Source organism: Schistocerca nitens, chromosome 3 (genome assembly GCF_023898315.1).
Source record: "Schistocerca nitens isolate TAMUIC-IGC-003100 chromosome 3, iqSchNite1.1, whole genome shotgun sequence".
NCBI classification, from domain to species: Eukaryota; Metazoa; Arthropoda; class Insecta; order Orthoptera; family Acrididae; genus Schistocerca; species Schistocerca nitens.
This window is the reverse complement of record NC_064616.1, coordinates 832297025-832323850: the sequence shown is the minus strand read 5'-3', so window position 1 is coordinate 832323850 and position 26826 is coordinate 832297025. Positions and strand designations below refer to the sequence as shown.

General features: G+C 43.1%; 1 protein-coding gene across 3 annotated transcripts in view; it reads right to left on the bottom strand.

Annotated features, from left to right (window-relative positions):
* LOC126248857 (exocyst complex component 1) overlaps nt 1-26826 on the bottom strand; it is a 296832-nt gene that overhangs the window by 67322 nt on the left and 202684 nt on the right. For all 3 annotated transcript variants that reach the window (XM_049950289.1, XM_049950290.1, XM_049950288.1), the window contains one exon: nt 2045-2291. In XM_049950289.1, coding sequence (XP_049806246.1) covers nt 2045-2291 — 247 coding nt within the window. The remainder of the gene's footprint in view (nt 1-2044; nt 2292-26826) is intronic.

The following is a 26826-nucleotide window of genomic DNA, read 5'->3' as shown; positions in this document are numbered from 1 at the left end:
TATTAGATTAGGAAATGAGACACTTAAAGTAGTAAAGGAGTTTTGCTATTTGGGGAGCAAAATAACTGATGATGGTCAAAGTAGAGAGGATATAAAATGTAGACTGGCAATGGCAAGGAATGTGTTTCTGAAGAAGAGAAATTTGTTAACATCGAGTATAGATTTAAGTGTCAGGAAGTCTTTTCTGAAAGTATTTGTATGGAGTGTAGCCATGTATGGAAGTGAAACATGGACGATAAATAGTTTGGACAAGAAGAGAATAGAAGCTTTCGAAATGTGGTGCTATAGAAGAATGCTGAAGATTAGATGGGTAGACCACATAACTAATGAGGAGGTACTGAATAGGATTGGGGAGAAGAGGAGTTTGTGGCACAACTTGACCAGAAGAAGGGATCGGTTGGTAGGACATGTTCTGAGGCATCAAGGGATCACCAATTTAGTATTGGAGGGCAGCATGGAGGGTAAAAATCATAGGGGGAGACCAAGAGATCAATACACTAAGCAGATTCAGAAGGATGTAGGTTGCAGTAGGTACTGGGAGATGAAGAAGCTTGCACAGGATAGAGTAGCATGGAGAGCTGCATCAAACCAGTCTCAGGACTGAAGACCACAACAACAACATCAAACAAATTGACAACCAAGTATATGCAAGCTGCTCAAAGAGTGATATTCCATTTGAACATGGAGAATGGGGAAGCTGAGGCACCCAAAACGCTACAAAGAGGGCTTGCATACTCCTTTTCATTTTCCCACTGAAACACAGGGTCACTCATAAATGCCTCTATGGTATAAGAACATGACTACGAGAAAACTACACATATCAGTGTATAGTGCATCTCTTCAAGTTCTGATCAGCAATATGCGCATAATTGCACTAGGAAAAAGGCATGTCAGAACATATAAACAAATCATCTGCTCTGTATTATCACATCAAATTAGTTTCTGGCTGCAGATAAGCAACCCAGTGAACAGATTTAAAAACCAGGCTGTTGCTGATTTCATGTCCGTGACTTCAGTTAATTGCATGGATACACTGATATTTTCTGTATCATAAATGGTGCCCATATTGAGCACCTGTAATGTGAATTAGAAACTTGGAGAGCTAATATTCCCAATGATATGCATCTGTTTTCTGTGTGTCGTGTAGTTTTCATGCACTACTCTCCTGAAAATCTAGTCCCGATTACATCATGAACGTAGAACTAAAACATTATCTGCCTGAAAATTTTAAAAAATGATTACTTTTAAATTACTTTAGCAACTTGCAATCCCTTTATTGGCATGATAGAACTACATTTGACTGTTTACTCAAAAATGTTGTCTCAAAGTGTTAAGAAAAGAAAAAGTCACCCAAATATATGTTAATCTCTAAGCTGTAATTTGTCTTTCTTGTACCTACAAAAATCCATCCACCAGCTCCTTTGAAAAATGTTTTTTCAGCACCAGAATTAGCTATTCTGCTGCTGTTAATATTTATATTAATTTGCAATATATGAACACAAAATTTTCACCTCATGACAAATTTTAATTATAAGCTGACATCATTGATAACAGCTGCCATTTTATAGCACTTATGCCATGGGTGCAAGGGTGAAATGTTCACAATTAATTGATGGATTAAGACAATAATACTCATCCCAATCACTCAGACTTTCACTGAACTTTCTGCTACTCATGGAAAAGTAGCAACTGAATAGAATATTTTTTGTGCACGACATGCAAATCATATTAAAGATATGGAAATTTTATTTCCTTTTATCTGTGACAATGACAAATATTGCTATTATTCTTGGAGTTCACAAAGAAATTTATTCATTGTCTAAAGAATTATTTAGAATGCCCTTGAAAATCTAATCTCTTTCAATTCAAATTCAATGTCATTATTTTTCATAATGACCAAAGAGTACACAAGAAAAACTGTTCCATACTAATTATAATGAAAAACTTAACAAGTCATCTGAAAATAAATTACTCATCTGAATCAAGTGAACCACGCAGAAAATATAATATGAGAGTGATTCTGTACCCTCAAAAGCACCATTACCTTTTCGTTCCCTCATTCCAGATATCTGTTGTTTTGCCTCTTCAAAAAATTGTTTAATATCTCTTTCATACAATTTGCTAAGGGAATTTGTATAAACTTTGCTTAAAGCTAAATAAGCTTTACGGTCCATGGCTTTGCACCAGTGCATTAATTCTGTATATACTTCAAGCTCTCGATGAACTGAATTGTGTTTTGGCAATAACAATTCATTTGCATGAAAACTCAGTGTTTGACCAATATCATTGCCCTGGCAAGAGAAAAAATCCTGTTAGTTTACCTGTTAAGAACACAGAGTATCAAAAAGTCAATCAAAATTTAAAATGATAATTAAACAATATCTACATATATGCTCCAAAAAAAACGTTGTGAAGTACATATTTGAATAATTTGAACTTTAGTATATATCTCTAAATTTTTTACTATGTTAGAAATTATCCCAAGAATTTGTGTTTCCTATGGAGGTCCAGTGACAGCAAAACTCGATAGATATGTTAATGTGTTAATGTGGAACTGACTTACCCTGGAATAAAATTAGTTCCTATTTTGGCAACAAGGCGCAAATCTGGCACTGTACAGCACCTCATCGACCTCTCCAGTGCCCATATCGATAAAATTGTGTAAGCAGCAATTAACAATAAAATCTACAATACCCCTTTCTTATCTGTTTGATCTTTTCTTTCCATGTCCCATTCCTAATCTATTACATATGGAAACATTTCTGTACATCTTTCTTCCATTCACAGTGTCAGATTTGCATCTGATTGCAAAATTGGAACTAATTTTTTTGCCAGTGTAAATCAGTTCTGCATTAATGGGTTAGAATGTCTGCCAAGTTTCGCTGTCATATGATAATTACAGCCTGCACTGGACCTCTGTGAGTGGCTGGACTTTAATTATAACCACCCGGTAATTACCCGAGTGGCTTGTCTGTTGATACTGAGGAGAATTATGCACCAATGAATAGGGGTGGTACACCAAACAGTAATGAAAATGGCAAGGTTATATCTGGGTTTAATCTGTATTATTTAGACTTGTTTATGCATTAGTATTAATCAAGAACACCCACTGGTGGCCTGCTTGTGTAACTTCCAGAGCCAAACTGTCTGCCAGGACAATGCTGGGAACTGGTCAGTTGTGCCTGAACAGAGAAGCAGAAGCAAAATGTAAAACTGCAAGGGAAGGGCCAAATTTCAAGGGAAGGCCATGTATTGTCTGCGAGAAGTGTAAAGTTCATTTTTATACTGACAAAACAGTGACCTGTTTTCTGGACTTCCAAAAAGAAACCAATCTTTAATTCATCTGGACTCTCAAATTCCTACTGTACCAGATACTTAATGCTACAAAATATATGCTTTAAAGATGACTAATATGTATTTTTATCGAACTTCTTTATTGTGAACCTTAAGTAACACAAATATAGCACTTAAAATTTTATGTCTTCATAGGTTAACAATTCTGTCCATAGAGGGTTAACTGATGAGTAAACTGAAGCTTCGACTAGTGTGCTCCATCAGGTTATCTATAGTGCTATCATGGGAAGCAATCAGAAAACAGATGAGGCAGTACTTACACTAAAGACACCAGATGGATATTGACACTGTGTGTTCTAATACACTTTGTGTGCCATAGAGAGAAGCAAATATGTTAAAGTTTATAAAGGTTTGTTGATTATATTTGCAAAAAGTGCTTTATTGGACATTACGATTACATATGTATTATTACATATGTAATTAATTCTCAAGCTGACAGTGACGCAAATGTGAGCATTCAGCTTTTTCCGGAAAATTCTGCGGTTCCCGCTGTTATCCCGTCAGACATAATTTCTGCACTGTTTGCACATCTATTTTGCCACTGAATATTTTTCTGTTAATCCAGAACATCGTAGGCTGCTATTTTTCCATCAAATCTTTTTCTGTTGCTCTGGAACAACGAAGGTTTTCTTCAGAATCATTTTCTTTTGATCTGAAATATCACGAGTCATGTTTTACACATCCTCCAGTCTCTCTCACAACTTACACACATATCTAATTGCACCAGCAATTCTGTAAGCATATTCATGAGATTGTGCATGGAACCTTGCTTCAATCAGAAAAATTATCAATATGTTTATTCTGATTTTATAACACTGAATGCCATTTTCATATCTCCTGCATTAATTGCATTGAAAGTCAATTAAAAATCAACTCTAAATTAAGTTTTTGGTTACCTTGTTACATTCCTTTAATTCTATCCTTACGGCTATACTAATTATCGAATAAAAACACTGTGTGATTTTTGTACAGAAAAATCAGAAATCACCCTTGGTTATAGGGTTAAAAACTTTATATATATCTCAAAATGGAGATAGGCAGTCGTAGGTTTTTAAAGAGCAGAGAACAAAAAACAATCAATTTGTAGCTTGTGTGTAGTGTCATATGCCAAATGTGGAGGAACATCTAATCTCCACAATGAATTGTAAAAATGCCACAAAGATCATACCGATGAGGGGTCAAAAGATAAGGAAGCCAAAGTATGAAAAAGAAAGCAGGTACATAATTTCTGAAGATAACTGCATGCAAACATATTGAAAGAGAGATGAAATAACTTGGATACTGACCTGAAGTTTTGAAAGAAGTACAGTGGAATCAAAGTATATGTAGATAAGGCATATTATGAAAAATCAAACAGTGGAAAATCCAGGATGGAATAACAACAAAATTATGAAAAGTATAGACTGCTACTTACCATATAGTGCAGATGTAAGTTGCAGAAAGGAAGAAGAAAAATACTGCTAAAAAGTAAGCTTTCAGCCAAAAGGACTTAAACACAACACACACACATGACCACTGTCTCTGGCAACCAAGGCCAGACTGCGAACAACAGAGCATGATGGGACAAGAAATATGGCATGCGGGGCTAACGAGGAGGCTAGGGTGGGCAGAGGGAGTGATACGGAGGTAGGGGTGGGTGATGGTAAAGTGCTGTTTGTGGGAGAATACAGGAGTGAGTAAGAGAGAAGGTAAGGCAGCTAGGGGCAATTGGGAGGAAGGAGGGGGGGGGGGGGGGTTGCTAAAAAGGAGAACAGTAAATAGACTGTGTGTGTGTGCAGCTCGAATGGAAAGCTATGTAGTGCGGGTGTGGGAACAGGGAAGGGGATAGGTGGGTGAATGACAGTGACTAACAATGGTTGAGGCCAGAAGCGTTGCACGAATGTAGGATATACTGCAGGGAGAGTTCCCACCTGAACAGTTCAGAAACATTTGTATTGGTGGGATGGATCCAGATGGCACAGACGATGAAGCTGTCATGAAGTGAACTTTGTGTTGGCAGTGTGCTCAGCATTTGGGTGGTCCAGCTGTTTCTTGGCCACTGTTTGTTGGTGGCCATGGCTGCAGATAGACAGCTTGTTGTTTGTCATAACGATGTAGCATGAAGCACAGTAGCTGCAGCTTAGCTTGTGGATCACATGAATGATTTCACAGGTAGCCCTGCCTTTGATGGGATAGGTGATGCTTGGGACCAAACTGGAGTAGGTGGTGGTGGAAGAGTATATGGGGCACATCTTGCATTTGGGTCTATTACAGGGATATGAACCATGAGCCAAGGGTTTGGGAGTAAGGGTTGAATAGGGATGGACAAGCATATAGTGTAGGTTAAGTGGCAGCAGAATACTGCTGTTGGAGGGGTGGGAAGGATAGATTGTAGAACATTTTTCATTTCAGGGCACAATGAGAGGTAATCAGAACCCTAGTGGAGAATGTGATTCAGTTGCTTCAGTGCTGGGTGGTACCAAGTCACAAGGGGAATGCTGCTCTGTGGCCATACAGTGGAAATTTGGGAGGTGGGGAATAACTGGAAAGGTAAGACAAGGGAGGACTGCTTTCTGTACAAGGTTGGGAGGGTAATTACTGTCTGTGAAGGCCTCAGTTAGACTCTTGGTATATTTCGAGAGAGGCTGCTTGTCACTACGGATGCAACGGCCACGGATGGTTAGGCTGTATGGAAGGGACTTCTTGGTATGGAATGGATGGCACCTGATGAAGTGGAGGTATTGCTGGTGGTTGGTAGGTTTGATATGGACAGAGGTACTGATGTAGCCATCTTTGAGGAGAATGTCAACATCGAGGATGGTAGTTTGCTGGTTTGAGGAGAACCAAGTGGAGCATATGGCGGAGAAGCTGTTGAGGTTGTGGAGGAATGTGGACAGGGTGTCCTGACCCTCGATCCAGATCACAAAGATGTCATCAGTGAATCTGAACCAGGTGAGGGGTTTGGAATTCTAAATGGTCAGGAAGGATTTCTCAAGATGGCCCATGAATAGGTTAGCATAGAATGTAGCCATGTGGGTGCAAATTACTATATCTCAGATTTGCTTTTAGGTGATGCCTTCAAAGGAGAAGTAATTGTGCATTAGTATATAGTTGGTCATGATGAGCAGGAAAGAGGTTGTAGGTTTGGAATCCGCCAGGCATTGGGAAAGGTAGTGTTCAATAGTGGTAAGGCCATGGGCATTAGGGATTTTAATGTGGAGGAGGAGGAGATTAGTGTTTAACGTCCCGTCAACAACGAGGTCATTAGAGACGGAGCACAAGCTCGGGTGAGGGAAGGATGGGGAAGGAAGTCGGCCGTGTCCTTTCAAAGGAACCATCCCGGCATTTGCCTGAAGCGATTTGGGGAAATCACGGAAAACATAAATCAAGATGGCCGGAGACGGGATTGAACCGGCGTCCTCCCGAATGCGAGTCCAGTGTGGATTTTAATGTAAAAGGAGGTGTCATCAATAGTGATGAGCAGGGCACCATGTGGTAGAGGAACAGGAACTGTGGAGAGTCAGTGGAGAAAATGGTTGGTATCTTTTATATAGGAGGGTAGGTTGTGGATAATCGGCTGAAGCTGCTGGTCTACGAGACCAGAGGTTGTCTCAGTGGGGGCACAGTAGAGGGTCTGAGAGGGCCTCAGGATTTGAGAAGAGGCTGGAGATCCTGCTGGATATCTGGAATGGTGTTACTGTTGCAGGGTTTCTAGATGGATGAATCTGACAGCTGGTGGAGTCCTTCCAGCAGGCAATTGTTGTGGTTGAAAACCACAGTGGCAGAGCTTTTGTCAGCAGGTACGATTATAAGGATGTGATCAGTTTTTAGTTAGTGGATTGCACTTCTTTCTGCGGAAGTAAAGTTACCTTGCATGTTGAAGGATTTGGGGAATTATGGTGAGACAAGGTTTGAGGTTAAGAAATTCTGAAAAGTTAAGAGGGGGAGATCTAGGGGCAGTGGGTGTGGATCATGGTTGGATGGAGGAGTGGATTGAGTCAGGCAGGCTTGAACATTGGCCTCTGGTTGAGTCTGATTGGTATGGTTGATTGTGAACAAGTGTTTCCACAGTAGGAAATGGGAGAAGGACAGAAGGTCTTTAACAAGTCCAACTTGATTGAATTTTGGAGTGGGGCAAAAGGTAAGGCCTTTGGAAAGAACTGACACTTCTGTAGGACTAAGGCTTCTGGAGGAAAGGTTAATGACTGTGTTTTGAGTCTGTTTAGGTTTTGGATTCTGTATGGTGGTGGGATGGATTTTTTGAGGGTGGGGGAAATGTAGTAGGTCTGCGAGGCAGGGTTTGTCAGCTATGAGGGGATATGGGGGGGGGGGGGGGGGTGGCTTGGATACTGGTGTAGATGTGGTGGATAATGGCAGTCCAAGGCAAGAGTAGGATGTGAACAGGTTAGAATTATTATTATTATTATTTTGAGAGGAGGTATTGCAAGGTGGTTTGGGCCTGATTTACATCTGCAGGGCTATGTTGATGAGGGTTAAGGAGTAGTGGAATCTGAACAGATGGAGGTCATTGGTGAAGGGAGGGATTGCAGCTGGAAATAGATAATTTGATATTATCTACAAACTTCCCTCCTATATGATAGACAACAACAATTTCCTCCACCAACTCTCCAGAGTTCCTGTTCCTTTACCACATGCTGTCCTGCTCATCATTATTGATGCCAACACCTTTTACATTAACATCCCTAATGCCCATGGCCTTGGCACTATTGAACATTACCTTTCTCAATGCCTGATGGATTACAAACCAACAACCTCCTTCCTGCTCACCATGTCCAACTATATCCTAATGCACAATTACTTCTCCTTTGAAGACATCACCTAAAAACAAATCTGAGGTACAGTATATTGCAACCACATGGCTACATCCTATGCTAACATATTCAACATATTCATTGGCCATCTCGAGGAATCCTTCCTAACCATCTACAATACCAAACTCCACACCTGGTTCAGATTCACTGATGACATCTTTGTGATCTGGATCAAGGGTGAGGACACCCTGTCCACATTCCTCCAGAACCTCAACAGCTTCTCCCCCATATGCTCCACTTTGTTCTCCTCAAACCAGCAAGCCACCTTCCTCCATGTTGATGTCTACCTCAAAGATGGCTACATCAGTACCTCTGTCCATATCAAGCCTACCAACCATCAGCAATACCTCCACTTCAACAGCTGCCACCCATTCCATACCAAGAAGTCTCTTCCATACAGCCTAGCCATCTGTGGCCGTTGCATCCATAGTGACAAGCAGCCCCTCTAGAAATATACCAAGAGTCTAACTGAGGCCTTCACACATGGTTATTACCCTCCCAACCTTGTACAGATACAGCTCTCCTATGTCTTATCTTCCAAGACACTCACTACCCCCAAAGACTCCTCATCTAGCCACAGAGGAGCATTCCACTCGTGACTCAGTTCCATCAGGACTTGAGAAACTGAATCACATTCTCCACCAGGGTTTCAACCACCTTTCATTGTGCTCTGAAATGAGAAATGTTCTACGGCCTATCCTTCCCACCCCTCCAACAGCAGTATTCCGCTGACCACTGAACTTGCACAAATATCCTTGTCTATTTGTACTCAACCCTTACTCCCGAACCCTTGCATCATGGGTTATATCCCTGTAATAGACCTAGGTGCATGACCTGTCCCATACATCCTTCGACCACCACCTACTCCAGTCCAGTGATGTGATCTACAAACTAAGCTGCAACCATTGTGCTACATTCTATGTGGGTATGACAACCCACAAGCTGTCTATCTGCATCCATGGGTACCAACAAGCTGTGGCCAAGAAACAGCTGGAACACCCAGTTGCTGAGCATGCTGCCTAACACAACGTTCTTAATTTCAATGACTGCTTCACAGCCTGTGCCATCTGGATCGTTCCTACCAACACCAACTTTTCTGAACTGCTGAGGTGAGAACTCTCCCAGCAACATATCCTACATTCCCATAACCTTCCTGGCCTCACCCACCTATCCCCTTCACTGTTCCCACTCTGGCAATAAACAGCCTTCTATTTCACCTGTGCACCCACAGTCTTTTCACTTCTCTCCATCTCCACTCCCTCATCAAGCCCCACCTGTCCTCTGTCTAACATCCCGACTGTACGAGTACCTAGCTGCCCTACCATCTCCCCTCCTCGTCCCTGTATGCTCCCACAAGGAGCACTTTACCACCCTCCACTCCTACCCTGATATCCTCCCCTCCCTGCCTCAGCCTCCTCTTTAGCTCCACCACCCAGATTGATTCTCTCATCATGATCTGTTGCTGCATGCAGTCTGACCTTGGCAGTCAGAGACAGTGGTCATGTGTGTATGAATTGTGTCTGCATGAATATATATAAATATGCGCGCGTGTGTGTGTGTGTGTGTGTGTGTGTGTCTAATTCAGAAAAGAGGCTTTTCGCCAAAAGCTTACTTGTCTAGCAGTCTTTTTGTTGTGCAACTCAACATCTCCACTCTATGGTGAGTAGCAAATTATCCTTTTCATAATAAGGTATATTATGTATTTACACTGTTTATAAAATATTTACTATTGTAGCATTATTAATTTGTGAATACCTTTTAGGTCTACAATGGTTTTTGGTAATGAAGAATTAGCTGACAATATACATACTAACTTACTGAGAACATATAAAGAGCAGCAGAATTCTTTTAGTAATATTATTCTGGAGAGTAATACTACTAGAATAGTACTACTATTCTGAAATTCTCTCACTTTCAACTTAACTGGAGCAAATCTGAGAAGCCAGTTGAAATGACACAAAAGCTCTACCTCTAGAAAACTTGTGCTTGCAATGGACCAAGGGATTCAGAGCAGATGAGCAACATTTTACCATGATGATTTGCCCTAGTGCCTTCATTACTGCCGGTAACTCTGATTAATAAACTGAGAATTTTCATGGTAAGGGGACTCCTGATATCACAATGGAAAAGGATGGTGCAGTATATATTATACCTCACTGTTTGGAGCCATTAGTATAAATACAGTGCATATTTACTGCAAAATAGTACTGAAATACTTCATAAAAAGCCTTGCTGAAAATATCGTGGACGTCACAAGAATCCAAGGAAAGGTACTTGTTCTGGAACTATTTCAGTTTATTGAGAAATAATACACCAAACTCATCAGCATATTCCTTACTTTACACTGAGCTCATCAAAAGTTGCGCTCATCAGATCGCATAACAACAATAGTGGTGATGGCGTGTTGTGGAAGTGACCAGTTTTTGCCAACTTTAACATACCATAAGAAGTTGTCATGGGTTTGCAATGACTGCCTCACGATCCATGATGCAGAGACTGAATTTTGGGTGGGGGATCTAGTTCTGCTGTAAGTTCCTGTAGCAAATCCGTTGACTTTTTTGTGGACAGTGGTACAAAGTTTCTGCCACATTAAAAATGCAATATCATCCACATACAGTAAGCCACACCCCAGCTCCTAATATATATAAAGGTCTTTTAGCACAGGACCAGCCTTCACCCCACATCCTGTCACAAAAGCATTTGACAATAGTTCTGGTCTCCAAGCATTGTGCATTTATGTCTTCTTCGTAAGAAGCCTATGTTAGTTGATCATGAAAGACGAGGATCAGAAATTCTAGTCAGTTTCCGAAATTAATGGTGGTTCCTTTTGGAAGCAATTCAAGCAAATTAAAAGCATTATTTCAATGATTAATGTTATTAAAATTACACATACAGATCTTAAACAGAAAAATTATAACTTGTTATAATACCAGCCTCAATCTTTAGATATAACTGATAATCAATATTTGTGCTACTATAGGATGGGAACACACATGAAAATTCTACAAATGATGAATACTGAAGTACAGTTCACATAATGGATGTTGTAATGTTAACTGCAATAGCAAGCAAAGTGAGACTTAAAATGCTTCCCTGTAGTACACAACTCCATAGCCAATCACTGTTCTCCGAGGAATAATAATCAGGACATGTTATTGAAAACCTTTTTTTTGTGTAAAAAAGTCACATGATTATTTGCCACTAAGTGATATTGTTGGCTTCTTCTCAGCAGAAAAATAATCTAATAAGGTTTTGCTTGAGTAGGAAAGTCCCCTGGATCATTTCAGGTTAAAGTGTGTGAGGAAAGATTATGGTTTAACATCCTGTTGATGACAAAATCATTACAGATAGAGAGCAAGCGTGGCTAGGTATATGAGTGGACAAGAAAATTGGTTGCATCTTTGAACCATTTTGGCATTTGCTAGAGATATAGATAATAACCATGTAACATAAACTGGATGGCTTGACAAGGATTTGAATAGTAATGCTCCCAAATGAGATTTCAGCATCTTAACTACTGACCTAATCTGCTAGGTTTATTTTGTGTGCAGTGATACCAACTTAACTAAGTCTGGAAAAAATAGAAGACTGTGGGTTTTTCAGACCAATGTAAAAGAGCTGTTGGTCAATCACTTTAGGGTCTTTCCTACATAGTCAATCTGAGGGATGCAACTATTTCTGCTTTATGAAGTGCAGTTCTTTCACACTTTCAAGGTCTGAGGCGTAATATCCTGTTCGCAAAAACTGGGCAAGAAAAATCATGGAAAATTTATTAAATAGATTGTCAGATTCAAAACTCATCAGTCCTCAATCAGTTATCTACCTCTGAGAACAAAAAACCTGATACTGCCTGTCTGTGGACAATACATTGTATAAGTACTGCATCATTGACTCGGTTACCTCTCTGAGTACAGTAGTGACAGCATCTGTTTTCTTTACTAACATCTACTAACAGCACTTTTTTGTTTTCAGAGAACTTTCTGATTAACTCTCACTCTTGAAACTGGTGTCGAATGATAAATATTACTCAAGTATTCAAGCTATGACCTCCTCTTTAGTAATGCTATAAATCCCACTTCTTATGGATCTGTATGGTGTGAGGCATTCTGTAGATTGACTGTACTTAAACTTTTGTAACATTGCCAGTCTGACTGTAACTGCTGACATGCATTCACATTTCCACTAAAAAACAAAGGGCATTCTAAGATTACTTGAAATCCTGCACTTAACCTTGCTGTTCAAATTCTGATAGGTGCTATCACATCCTATTTGTCCTACAGGGAATCCATAAAATTACCTACCTATACTGATGAGCCAAAACATTTTGACTACCTGCTTAATAGTTCATTTGTCAATCTTTGTAATGAAATAAATCACTGGTTCTGGGTATCACAGATCTGACAGTTTGTTGGTAGGTTTGTGGAGGTATGAGGCGTTAGATATCTTCACACAGGTCATGAAAATCATTTAAATAACGGGCCACTGATTTGCATATGTGGTGATGGCGCCTGACAGCAACCAAGATGGGTTCCATAGGATTTAATCAGGTGAATTCGGTCACCGAGACATCAACATGAGTTCACTATAATGCTCCTCAAACCACTGTTGCTCCGTTCTGGCCTTGAGACATGGACAATTATACTGCTGAAAGATGACAGTGCCATCGAGGAAGATGCAGGTGGTTCGCAGCTGTCAGCGTGCCATCAATTACTCCCACAGGTCCCATGAAAGTGCAGGAGAATGTCTCCCATAGCAAAATACTGCTCCCACCAGTTTGCGCCCGTGGGGCACTGCACGCTTCGAGTTGCCATTCACCTCGATGACGGCATCTGTGGAGACGACCTTCGATCTAGTGTGGTAAAAGTGTGATTCACCCAAAGAGCCGACACATTTCCACTGATCCATGGTTGAAACCCGACGGTCCTGTGCCTGCTGCAGTCATAATTGATGTTGTCACTGGGTCAACCTAAGAACATGACGGGTGGTCTGCTGCACAGCTCCATATTCAACAATATGCGATGAACGGTGTGCTCCGAAATACTTGTGCATGCACAAAAATTGTGATCTTTCGGCAGAGATGCCACAGGTCACTATCTATCCTACTTTACAGAGCAGACAAGCCTCCGACCCCCATGTTCTGTGAAGAATAGTGGACCTCCAACCATTTAGTGCCTAGTGATAGTTTTACTGTCCAACTCCTCCTTTCTGTAGATGCTCACAATAGTAGCACACAAGCATTCAACCAGCTTCATCATTTTTGATATACTTATTCACAGACTCTGCATAATAATAATCTGCTCTTTGTCAGAGTCACTTATCTCAATGAATTTCCCCATCTGTGGCCCATATCTTAGCTAGGGTGATCCCCCGTCCATGTCTGCTCTGCTTACATACTTTCGTTACCCTGTCATGTGCCTGCACAGCCACCAGGGGAATCCAACTTCATGGTGGGCAGTGATCATAATGTTTTGACTCATCAGTGTACTAGGGGCTATCCTGTCTGGAAGGTGAGGCCATGTGAGAATGTCACAACTGAACAAAGCCTGTGAAAGCCAAAAATAGGTGAATGTCATTGAAGGACCTGTTTCAGCACATTACTTTCCTGATGACCAGGACAACTACAGATTCTGACAGTAACTGATTTTCAGTATCCCAGACACTGATCCTGGTTGAATGAGAGTCCCACTGTACACTTTATTCACTGATATCTACTAAAGAGGTTGGTTGGTTTGAGGATTAAAGGGACCAAACTACAAAGGTCATCGGTCCCTTGTTTCATAAACACACAGAGCACAGGGAAACCATCCATAAGCATTCGAAGCAGAAGATAAAAATCCCAGGGGAAGAAAATCCCCAAGGTCAATAATAAAGAAACATGGAAAATGGAGCACAGCAACAAAAACAACATAGAGAACAAAGGCAGAAGGAATTAAAACTGCACAGCAGAGGACTGTGGCTGGCTGATCACGAAAATAATAGGATGAGCCAGCCACTCTGCAACACGCTAAAACCACCCGCCTAAAAGATTAGGGTGGAGTCGAATTACAACACAAAATGAAGTAAAAGATACAGTACACAAGAGGGTGACGCAATAAAATTAGAGGGACCTATAAAAGCCACTTGCTCGAATAAAACTTAAAACACGATCTGCCATAGAAACATCGTCACCCAAAAGAGATGTTAAATCACCCAGGAGATTAAAAGATCGCCTGATGGCGGTTAAAAGAGGACAGTCCAACAATATATGGGCCACCGTCATATTTGCACCACAGCGACAATGAGGGGGGTCCTCTCGACGCAGCAGATGACCATGCGTCAGCCAAGAGTGGCCAATGCGGAGCCTACACAGAACAACAGAATCCCTGCGAGAGGCCTGCATGGAGGAACCCCACACAGTCGTTGTCTCCTTGACCTGCCGCAACTTGTTGGGGGCAGACAGAGTGCGCCATTCGTCTGCCCACATCCCAAGGACCCGACGGCATAACACCGATCGGAGATCAGTTGCCGGGAGGCCGATCTCCAACGGCAGTTTGCGGGTGGCTTCTTTAGCTAACTTGTCGGCGTGTTCGTTTCCCACTATCCCAACGTGTCCCGGGGTCCATATGAACACCACTGAACGTCCACGCTGTTCAAGACCATGAACGGACTCCTGGATGGCAACAACAATGGGATGGCGTGGGTAGCACTGGTCAAGAGCCTGTAGACTACTGAGAGAGTCACTGCAAATGACAAAAGACTCGCCAGTGCTGGTACGAATATGCTCAAGGGCACGAAAAATGGCTGTTAGCTCTGCGGTGTAAACACTGCAGCCTTCCGGCAAGGAGCGCTGGTCTACATAGTCCGCATGAGCATAAGCGTACCCCACACGGCCATCAACCATCGAGCCATCGGTATAGAGAACCTCCGAGTCATGGAATGCGCCTAGGAGAGCAAGGAATTGGCGGCGCAAGACTGCAGGAGGAACTGAATCCTTTTGCCATTGGGAGAGGTCCAGCTGAAGCTGCGGCCGACGGATACACCAAGGTGGTGTATGTGGACGGACCTGAAAAGCAGATGGAAGAGGCAAACACTCGAGTTCACTAAGGAGTGACCGAACACGGATCCCAATTGCGTGGCCTGATCGCGGCCGCCGGCGTGGAATATGGACTGCCGCATCGGCGAAAAGGAGACGGTAGTTAGGGTGACGGGGAGAACAACGGACGTGGGCAGCATAGTTGGCTAAGAGTTGTCGACGCCGAATGTGGAGCGGAGGAACCCCAGCCTCAGCGAGTAGGCTATTAACAGGACTGGTGCGGAATGCTCCTGTCGCCTGTTGAACCCCACAGTGGTGAACGGGGTCCAGCAGTTGCAACGCTGAGGGCGACGCTGAGCCATACGCCACACTCCCATAATCCAGTCGGGACAGCACAAAGGCTTTGTAGAGCTGCAGCAGCGTGTTACGGTCTGCACCCCGAGTTGTGTTGCTGAGGCAGCGGAGGGCATTCAGATGCTGCCAGCACTGACGTTTGAGCTCACGAATATGTGGAAGCCAAGTAAGCCGGGCATCGAACAGCAATCCCAGAAAACGGTAAGAGTCAACAACCCTGAGCATGGCATCCTGAAGATAGAGCTCAGGGTGGGGATGGACAGTGCGACGCCGACAGAAGTGCGTAACACAAGTCTTCGCAGGAGAAAACTGAAACCCATGGGCTAGGGCCCACGCCTGCGCCTTGCGAATGGCTCCCTGCAACCGACGTTCTGCAACACCAATGGTGGAGGAGCTGAAAAAGATGCAGAAATCGTCAGCATATAACGTGGGTGAGACAGACGACCCTACTGCTGCTGCAAGGCCATTAATGGCCACAAGGAAAAGGGGCACGCTCAATACAGAGCCCTGTGGAACGCCGTTCTCCTGGATATGAAGTGAACTATGGGATGTGCCAATTAAAATGCGGAAAGTCCGAACAGATAAAAAATTCTGAATAAAAATGGGGAGAGAGCCCTGGAGACCCCACCTGTGCAACGTGGCGAGAATATGGTGCCGCCACGTCGTGTCATATGCTCTGGAGAGGTCGAAAAAGACGGAGACGAGGTGTTGGCACCTGGAAAAAGCAGTGCGGATTGCAGACTCAAGGAAGACCAAAGTATCGGCAGTGGAACGGCCCTGACGGAAGCCGCTCTGGCATGGAGCCAGAAGACCCCGAGACTCGAGCAGCCAACACAGCCGTCGACTCACCATGCGTTCCAGCAGCTTGCACAGAGTATTTGTTAAGCTGATGGGCCGATAACTATCCACAGTAAGCGGGTCCTTACCAGGCTTCAGCACCGGAATGAAGGTACTTTCTCGCCACTGCGACGGAAAGACACCATCACCCCATATGCGGTTGAAGATGGCAAGAACACATCGCTGACAGTCCGGGGACAGGTGTTTGAGCATCTGATTGTGGACGCCATCTGGCCCAGAGGCTGTATCGGGGCACTGTGCCAGGGCGCTCTGGAGTTCCCACAAACTAAATGGGGCGTTATACGCCTCAGGGTGGCGAGAAGCGAAAGAAAGCCGTTTGCCTTCCTCCCGGCGTTTGAGCGCGCGAAACGCAGGCGGGTAATTCCCCGACGCAGAGGCCCGAACATAGTGCTGTGCGAAATGCTCGGCGATTGCATCGGCATCGGTGGATATCGCCCCGTTGATGGTAAGCCCTGGGACACCTGTAGAGTACTGCAATCCAAAGATGCGCCGAATCTTCATCCACACCTGGGAGGGGGAAGTACGGGAACCAATGTTGGAAACGTACCTCTCCCAGCACTCCTGTTTCCGCCGTTTGATAAGCCTCCGTACCTGAGCACGGAGACGTTTGAATAAAATGAGGTTCTCCAAAGACGGGTGCCGCTTATGTCGCTGAAGAGCTCGCCGACGTTCTTTAATGGCGTCAGCGACCTCTGGAGACCACCAAGGCACCGACTTTCGCCGGGGGCACCCTAGCGAACGAGGAATGGTCCGTTCCGCAGCGGAAACAATCGCTGCAGTCAGTGTCTCAACCGCCACATCGATGGTACCATGGGGGAGAGATTCAACAGTGGCAGCAGAGGAGAACGTGTCCCAGTTTGCCTTGCTAAATGCCCATCTAGGCGAGCGTGCAAGGGAGCGACGCTGTGGTAGTGAAAGGAAGATCGGAAAATGGTCACTACCACACAAGTCCTCGTGGACTCTCCAGTGGACCGATGGTACAAGCCCTGGGCTGCACAACGACAGATCTATGGCCGAGTACGTGCCATGCGCCACACTGAAATGCATGGCAGCGCCAGTGTTTAAGAGGCAGAGGTCGAGTTGGGAGATGAGATTCTCGACCTCTCTGCCTCGGCCAGTAAACTTCGTTCCACCCCACAGGGGATTGTGGGCGTTAAAATCCCCCAGGAGAAGAAAAGGCGTGGGGAGTTGGACGACAAGTGCAGCCAATTCGGTCAGGGAGACTGTACCACCTGGAGGGAGATAGACACTGCAGACGGTTATGTCCTGGGTAGTCCTTACGCGGACAGCCACAGCTTCCAATGATGTTTGAAGGGGCACAGGAGCACTATATACAGAGGTAAGGACATACACGCAGGCTCCACCTGACACACAATTGTAGGTGCTACGGTTGCAGTAATAACCCCTGTATCCACGAAGGACAGGGGTCCGCATTGCCGGGAACCAGGTTTCCTGGAGGGCAATGCAGAAAGCAGGTGTCATGCTTAGAAGCTGTCATAGCTCAGGGAGATGGCTAAAATAACCGCAACAATTCCACTGGAGGATCGTACAAAGCGTGTCCTGTAAGGGCATGAAGGTACTGAAAAAGCAAATTACTTCACAGAGTCACATGCTGCCACCGACTGAGTGACTGACGTCGCAACTGCCATCGTTTCTGAGACGGCGAGATCGAGGTCATCTGGGGACGCAAAGAGCTCGACCTCATCCTCAGAGGCTGAGCTGACAGGAAGCGTTGGCGCGGAAACCACTGGGTCCTGAGGCTTCTTAGAGAGCTTCCTCTTCTCTCTCTTGTCTTTGGGAGGAGGGTTCGCATGCTGGGAGGGCTTTCCTGATCCATTGTCAGGAACAGAGGAAGAGCGTGAAGCCCTTCGACCAGCAGCTGGTGGCTTCCTCAGCCACTGGCTAGCGTCTAGCGAGACACTGCTAAAATCCTTGGAAGGGACTCCCCCAAGGGACCCCTTCCGAACGAGTGAGGCCGGAGGAGGCCGTTGCCTCCCCGGCTGAGCAGCCGGAGGAGGCTGTTGCCTCTCCAGCTGAGGAGCCGGAAGAGGCTCTTTCCTCTCCGGCTGATCAGCCGGAGGAGGCTGGTGCCTCTCCGGCTGAGAGGTGGGGATGGATGTCCCCAGTTGTTCAGGGTCCACTGCCCCCAAACCGGGTGTTTTGGGAGCAGTGGAAGAGAGTGTGGCCCCTACCAGCGGTGGGGCAGGCGTAACTTTACTGTTCTGTGGGCCAACTGAGAAGGGAGTCTTTGCAGGAACTGGTGGCGGCAGAGTTGCAGCAGCATAACTCCTCAACATAGATGTGGGGTTGAGCCGGTCTAGCTTCTTCCTTGCCTCTTGGTAAGTTAAACGGTCCAGGGTCTTAATTTCTTGGATCTTCCGCTCTCTTTGGTAGACTGCACAGTCTGGCGAGCAGGGAGAATGATGCTCCCCACAGTTAACGCAGGTGGGAGGCGGAGCACATGGAGCATTAGGATGTGAAGGTCGTCCACAATCACGACACGTGGGGCTGGCAGTGCATCTGGAGGACATATGTCCGAACTTCCAGCACTGGAAGCATCGCATAGGGGGTGGGACATAGGGCTTGACATCGCACCGGTAGACCATGACCTTGACCTTCTCAGGCAAGCAGTCACCCTCAAAGGCCAGGATGAAGGCACCGGTAGCGACCCTATTATCCTTGGGCCCCCTAAAGACACGACAGACAAAGTGCACACCTCGTCGTGCCAGGTTCTCCCGTAGCTCGTCATCAGACTGTAACAGAAGATCTTTATGAAAAATAATCCCCTGGACCAAATTTAAGGACTTATGGGGAGTGACAGTAACGGGGATGTCACCGAGCTTCTCACAGGCGAGTAACGCTCGTGACTGTGCAGATGAAACTGCTTGTATCAAAATAGCCCCGCTCCTCATTTTGGAAACAGATGCCACTTCCCCAAACTTATCTTCAAGATGGTGAACAAAGAAGAGAGGCTTAGTCCCCAAAAACGAATCCCCATCGGTTCTGCTGCACACAAGGTATCGCGGTGAATACGGCTCCTGTCTGTCCGCAGCCCTACGTTCCTCCCATGGCGTGGCTAGGGAAGGGAACGATTTGGGGTTATATGTCACAGCATTAAATTCTGTCTTACCGCGCTTAGAGACGTTGGCGGTCGTGCGACCACTGGATTGAGACTTCACCCGCTTCATTGCGGGGCATCCGCCCCGATGCCACCCACTCCGACCAGGGGCTCTCCCCACGGGCGCCACCCAGCCACAGCAAAGGCCACCTGGCAGGATGGCTGTTGCCGGGAGTCCTGATGCCCCAGAGAGACGAGCATCGACTCCTTGGCTTACGTGGGGAGGTATCAGCTCAGGCATCGGCAGTACGATCCCTGTGTTGTCAGGGGGCTACAACCTAGAGGGTACATGACGACCCCACCACAACGGGCTGGCTACCGTGCTGGATTTTGGGTGCCATGAGTAGTCCATGGTGACCGTGGGTGCAGATGGTGACGCACTAAGGGCGTTACGTACACAATCCATCAGGTGGGTATGCACAAAATGACGGACGGAGGGGGCAGTGACGACGCCAAGACGATCAAGAGTGCCAAGGCCTTAGGGCACAGAGGACTGATGGTGCACCACGTAAGGTGTCCTTCCCCAAAAGGCTCGTACTTCTGTGGAATTTGGAAAAATGGAGGTCAAACCCTAATGGGGACCATCACATTAAGGCCGAAACGTTTGAGACTCCTTTTAGTCGCCTCTTACGACAGGCAGGAATACCGCGGGCCTATTCTAACCCCCGAACCCGCAGGGGGGTACTAAAGAGGAAAACTATGATTTGAGAGGGAAGGTTACTCATGAATTCCTTGCAAGCCCTACAATTGAGAGGTTCATTCTGAAGAAAATAAACAGTGTCCATGCAGCTGTGAGGTGTGTATCTAAAAGGGATGGTAGAAACTTCACCTTTAGCCACTCAGTTCCTTCTTCCATAAGGACAGTGTGTTCAATGGTTTAAAATGTCTCTCCCAGCGACACATGAAAATCCGTAATACTCAGGTGTGAGTTGTGTATTCTACCATGTTTTACCTTTTTTTTGTTTGCTGTAATGGTGAGGCAAAGATGGTAGGTGAAGAAACAAAAGGACATCATGGGTTTTTTTTTTTTTTTTTTTTTTTTTTTTTTTTTTTTTTTTGTATATATACGAAGGTTACTGTTATCAGTTTGTTAGTATCAGAAGTTGGTCTTTCACGTGTGGATCATCTCAGTTCTTGCCTCAAAAGTTCCAAATTTCTCCAGAACCCAAACTGCTCTTCTTCGAGGTCAGCGTATACTAGTTTTTCATTCTTCTGTAAGTAATTTGTGTCAGTATTTTGCAAGTATGACATATATTGCCACACCTTTCATGGGAAAATGCTCTACCAACATAATTATCATGGTACAACAAACAATCCACAGTTGTATGTCACAGCTTTACTTCCACCATTAACTTCCAAACTATACAGATGTTCTCCTGCATACCTTTCAGGAGTAGCACTCCTGGAATAAAGGATACTGATGAGAAATGTCTTAGGTAAAGCCTAGAGAATTGGAGAGTAGAAGAGAGGTACTGGCATACATAAAGCTATGAACACAGCTTTTAAACTATGCTTGTATAGTTCAATCAATAGAAAATTTGCCTGTGAAAGACAAACATTCCAGTTTTTAGCCCCAGTCCTGGTCTAGCACAATGCATTAATCTGCCAGAAAGTTTCAAGTGAAATGAGGATGGCTGGACAGTATTTTGAATCCATCTGTCCTTGATGTTTACTTTTTTGGAAAAAATGGTACATGGGTAATTACATATACATCACTTACTTTTCTTATTTACTCTGTAGTCTTATGGGAGCTAATAACATTAGATATTGATCATTTAGAACATAAAGATGGAAATTTAACAACAGCATTCTTGACGTACATAATTACCTCTAAATGTTCATGTGAACACCTACAGAATCAGTTTGTGTTGTAGAATTAACTTCAGGAATTGGCTTCTCAAATATGCACGAGTTGTGGGACCATACATTTGGCAGCTGAAGAAATACATTGGATTTGGTATATAAGCTCTCACTCTTAAGCGGATAACTGTAGCCTTAATGTACTCTGGCAACATGTGTAGAAAGTATGCAGGAAGAAAGCTGTTTTTGTCAACACTACATTACTTCTCTTCATGGCATTTTCTCCATAAATTTCTCCTGTATGTTCCCACTTCAACTGGAGTTTTGTAATGATGATTTAGTGTGCTGGCCATCTTGGTTTTCAGTGTCCATACTGAAATAGTTATGACATCAACATTGCTAAAAAGGATATAAATTAAATATTTCCATTGTAGCATGTAGCCTAAATTACAGTTTTCTCTCTCTCTCAAACTCACGCTTGATAAAAACAAGTACTTAAGACTGAACAGTAAAATACAAGGACAGGGTGATAGATAGTAGTATAAAATACTTAAGTAAAAGTACCAACAGAACTCTGCAACACACACAGATCTCCAACCTAAATTTTGAAGCTGTAGTTCAAAGGAAGGAAAGAAGATTAGCATATAATGTCCCATCAACATCGAAGTCAGACGGAGCACAAGTTTGGAATGTTTGAAGAATAAGAAAGGAAATTGTCCATGCCCTTTCACAGGAACCTTCCCAACATTTTCCTGGGGAATTCACGGAAAACCTAAATCTGGATAGTCAAAAGTGGATATCAACTGTCGTACTCCCAAACACAATTTCAGTGTCCTAACCACTTTTTCACGTCACTCAGTAAGTTTTAGTCCACACAATACACAACACAGCATGTTAAAATCACCCACCACCCACCTCATCATTTGCTGAAGTACAGGACAAGCGCTCAATCAAATTTACAGTTGTTCTCTGGTCACAACACAACACAATGCTGTGGTGCTGTACACTGAAAAAAGAATGCCACAAGAACCATAAATAGGTGTGTCATATTGCTGCAGTAGAAAGCTATGGGTCAGAAGGAAATGACCTATACAGAGCTGTATCAATGCACTATGATATGAAGGAAGAATGTTAGAGCCAATTTCTCATGGAACTCACCAATTATTTTCCAGTTTTAACTAGAAATAATGATACTATAAGCTCACAATTTAATTAAAATAATACTCTGTAGAAAACAGTGGAAACACTCAATTTTTCCCACAGTAGCCATGTTGCTTGAGGTGTGGGTGAGCAGCTTACCAAACCAATAAAAAGATACACAGGGATTGGACAAAATCATAGAAATGCAATACATTACCATGCCTAATATGGTGTAAGAAACTCACTGGCATTCAAAACCATTTCCATTCACCTCAGAATAGATAAATACAGTTCTTGAATGGTTTTCAAGAGATCCGATAATTATGGTGGCCAGGGGAGATGCGACAATTCATCTTTGTGCTCAGAAAACAAATCCTGGAAAATGCGAGCTCTGTGAACAGGGGACATGTCATCTTGGAACACATCATCATCATTGGGAAACAAACACTGTATCATGGGATGGAGCTGATCAGTCAAAATGCTCACATAATCCTTAGCACTAACACAACCTTGCTGGACAACTATGGAACCCATCGAATATTACAGTATGGCTGCCCAAAGCATCATCGAACCCACACCATGTTTCACTCTTGGAATGTAAACTACGTCAGAAGTTGGAAACAATGTGAAACAAGATTCATCCTACCAAATGTCTTTCTTCTATTGCTCCATAGTCCAGGTTTTATGAGGTCCACACCACATTTTCCTGTTACAAAAATTTGCATCACTCATGAGTGGTTTTGGAATTCCAGCTTGCCCTGCAGTTCCATGCATATGGAGCTCCTTTCATGTTGTTTTGGTGCTGTCGGGGTTTGTGAGTGTGACATTCAGTTCTGCAGTGACTTTTGCAGCTGTTGTCCTCTTATATTTTGTTACAGTCCTCTTCAATGACTGTCTGTCATGATCACTGTGATTTAGCATATGTTTACTGCTTTCCCTGTGGGTGATTCCATATCAATTCAGCACAGATAAATGTTTTCAACCTGATCATCCCAGATTTCTTTCAAGTTTGGTGCATGCAATGATCCAGATGAGAGATGGAAAACTACAAATTTGCAGAGGTTTATGCCTGTGGTGAAGAAAGTAGCAGATTAAGTCGATGTTTTCACTAATGCTTAGTTAATAGGTATTACAAAATGAAAACTCCAACAAAGCCAGTTCCAAGCCCTGATGAAAAAGGAGAGGAGGAGGAGGAGGAGTAACACATTGTCAAAAAAAAAAACTTTGGTTCACTTGACCCATGTGACAGCACCTTGTAAGCATTCCTTGCCATGATGACAGTGAAGACTTCAATGGCAACGAAGGCATAGATGAAAATTATCAGAATGGCAGAACTGGCAAAAGAGGCAGGCTTTTATATAAAAGCACAAGACTACAGTGTTTGTTCCCACAGTGAGTGGCTACAAAAAGTGCCTCTACCACATGTTAGTGATGGTCTCATTTATAATTCTAAGTTAAATACTTGAATGTTAATCATGGAAAGGTTCACCCATCTCTCCCCAAACTAAACTTTAATCTAAGGCACGATGGTAAAAAATTTCAAAAGGAAAACTATTCCAGGAAGTAACCAATCATCCATCACCAGTCATGGCGGTGCAACTAGGCCTTTGGATTGTGGAGAGCCTAGAACATCACATAAGGAAGAGTCAGAACTTCCTAGAACTTCTTCAAAGATAAGAACCAAGAAAAAAACACCTACTGGGCACTCTGAACATCAACACACTAATGAAAGTTGGAAAACTAAAATACTTGACACCCTCAATAAACATAACGTACTTATATTAGCACTTCAAGAAACAAGGTATCTGGATGAAAATTTAATTGAGTCAGGTGGATACAGAATTTACAAAGGAAAACCAGTCATTACAAATTCCAATAATATGAATATGTAGGGACAGTATTTATGTTCAAACAGCAACTTACTGAATCAATAACTAACTTTAGCTCACCATCAGAATTTATTTCATTTCTGACTTAAGTCAGGCAATACATGTTATACCATTATAAATGCACATTCACCTGTAAATCAACATAGTAGAATGAACAGTGAACAAGTGGAAGATTTTTGGGAAATGCTAGAATACAAAACATACGAACTACCAAAAGAACGTATCAAAATTTTAGTGGGAGATTTTGATGCACAAATTGGTAAAGAAAGAAAATTTAAATCATTTGTTGGAGGCTACTCAGCACATGAAAGAACAAACAGAAATGGGGAAAGGCTCATTGACAATCAAGGTGATTATCAAATAGACCATGTGGCAATAACTACTCATAACCAGAAAGAAATCTTGGATGCCACAGTGGGGATGGGCCTAAACATAGACTCAGATCATTATCTAACAGAAATAAAGACCAAGTTTCAATCAAATAAACCTAAAAAGGTTTCCAAGAGCAAACCGTAAATTCCTGACACAAAATCGGGAAAAATTCTGTGATACATTAAACACGTGAAAAATGGGAGATTGGGAAAAAATTAAAGAAACAAAGACAGGGTCAGTTAAAGAAATGGGATAACCATGAAGAATACCACGACCCAGATGGTGGAATGAGTTATGTGCTGAAGCAATTGACAATCGACTAAAGGTATGGAAAAAATGGAACAGTAATAAGAAATGTGAATATTGGGAAGAGTTTAACGATGAAAGGAAAAAACAGCAAAAATCATCAGATCAGTAAAAAGAAAATATGACAAAGACAGACTAGAAGAAATGGATATACACTCTAAAAGGAACAACATTAGGGACTCCTATAAGACTTACAAAGAAGTTTTAACAGGATTCCAGTCACTACGTTCGCATTTTAAAGATAAAAATGGAAACATGGTTTTAAGCAATAAAGAGAACTGCCAACTTTTAGCTGAATATTTTGAAAATCTATTAAATTGTGAAGAGCCTATTGACAGATTACAGTTTCAAAAACCACAACATGAAAATCCACCATTGGAGCCACGTACAATGGAAGAAGTAGAAAAGATTATCAAGTTGCTGAAGAATAACAAGGCACCAGGAGAGGATGGGATAATAGCAGAAATGTGCAAACTAGGGGGCTTATCCACATGGCAGAAAATTCACAATGTAACCAAATTCATTTGGACAAAATGAATCTTACCTAGTGGCTGGAAAAAAGCACTGATCCAGTCTGTCCACAAAAAAGGAGATAAAACAAACACCAACAATTAGAGGGGCATCTTCTTGTTACCAGTAACATAATTGTCTAAAGCACTTCTAAATAGAATAGAGGAACAAGTATGTTCTAACATAGGAAAGTACCAAGCAGGACTTAGGAAAGGTATATCATGTGCAGAAGAGATTCTTAATTTAAAAATGATTTTGAGAGTGAGAGCTATACAAAATAAAAACACAGTAGTGACTTTCATAGACTTCAAGATGGCCTATGACTCAGTTGACATACAAACACTATTTCAGATATTTCATGAATCAGGGATAGATGAAAATACCAGAAGACTTGTTGAACAAATGCTCATGGATACAACATTAAGGATTCAGTTTCATGGCAAAATTTCTGAACTATTCAAAATCAAAACAGGACTTCAACAAGGAGATATACTGTCACCGATTCTCTTTAACCTGGTTTTAGATAAAATAGTAAAAACACTGGGAAAATACATTAGAAAACAGACACACGAAAGGTATAAACATGGGTCGAGGAAAAAACAAATCTGAAGTAACATGTTTAGCCTTTGCAGATGATATAGCACCGACAACTGAAAACTGAACAGACACAAATGTTATGCTTGATCTATTACACAAGATTGCTAAAAAGACTGGGCTACAAATATTTTATGAAAAAACTGAGTGTATAGAACACAAACACAATAGAGAAAAATTTATGAAAACAAAGTATGGAAAAATTAAAAGAGTCGATAAATTTAAATACCACGGTGAATGGATCCAAGCCAACATGCTGTATAACACAACAAAAAGGAAAGAATAAAGAAGCTAGAATTTGCATACACATTAACATAAAACTGACAAACTGCCTATTGGCTTCTGTCTCGGGTTCTTCGGCCGACGTTCATCTAATGATTTTTCTGACGTTTCGCCAGCACGAGTGGCTGGCATTGTCAAAGCTTCACCCTCAATTGCCGGTGGTGAAGTGGAGCCGAGCTCGCGGCCGCAGACTATAAGTACCTGGCGCGCCAACGTCCGAGGGCTTCTCCGTGGTCATTTCCGGTGCGGTTCTCCTCTTGCTACCTGCGACGGTCGTTTGCTGCAGTACGGGAAGCCAGGATCCGTTTACCTTAAGGCTTTCCTCTTTCTTGTTGAAACTGTTCGCGTGTTTTTGTATTTCTACAGCTTCTCTAAACAAGCGCGTGTGATAGTGCTTTTCTACAGCCAGAACTTCCGTGTCGGCGA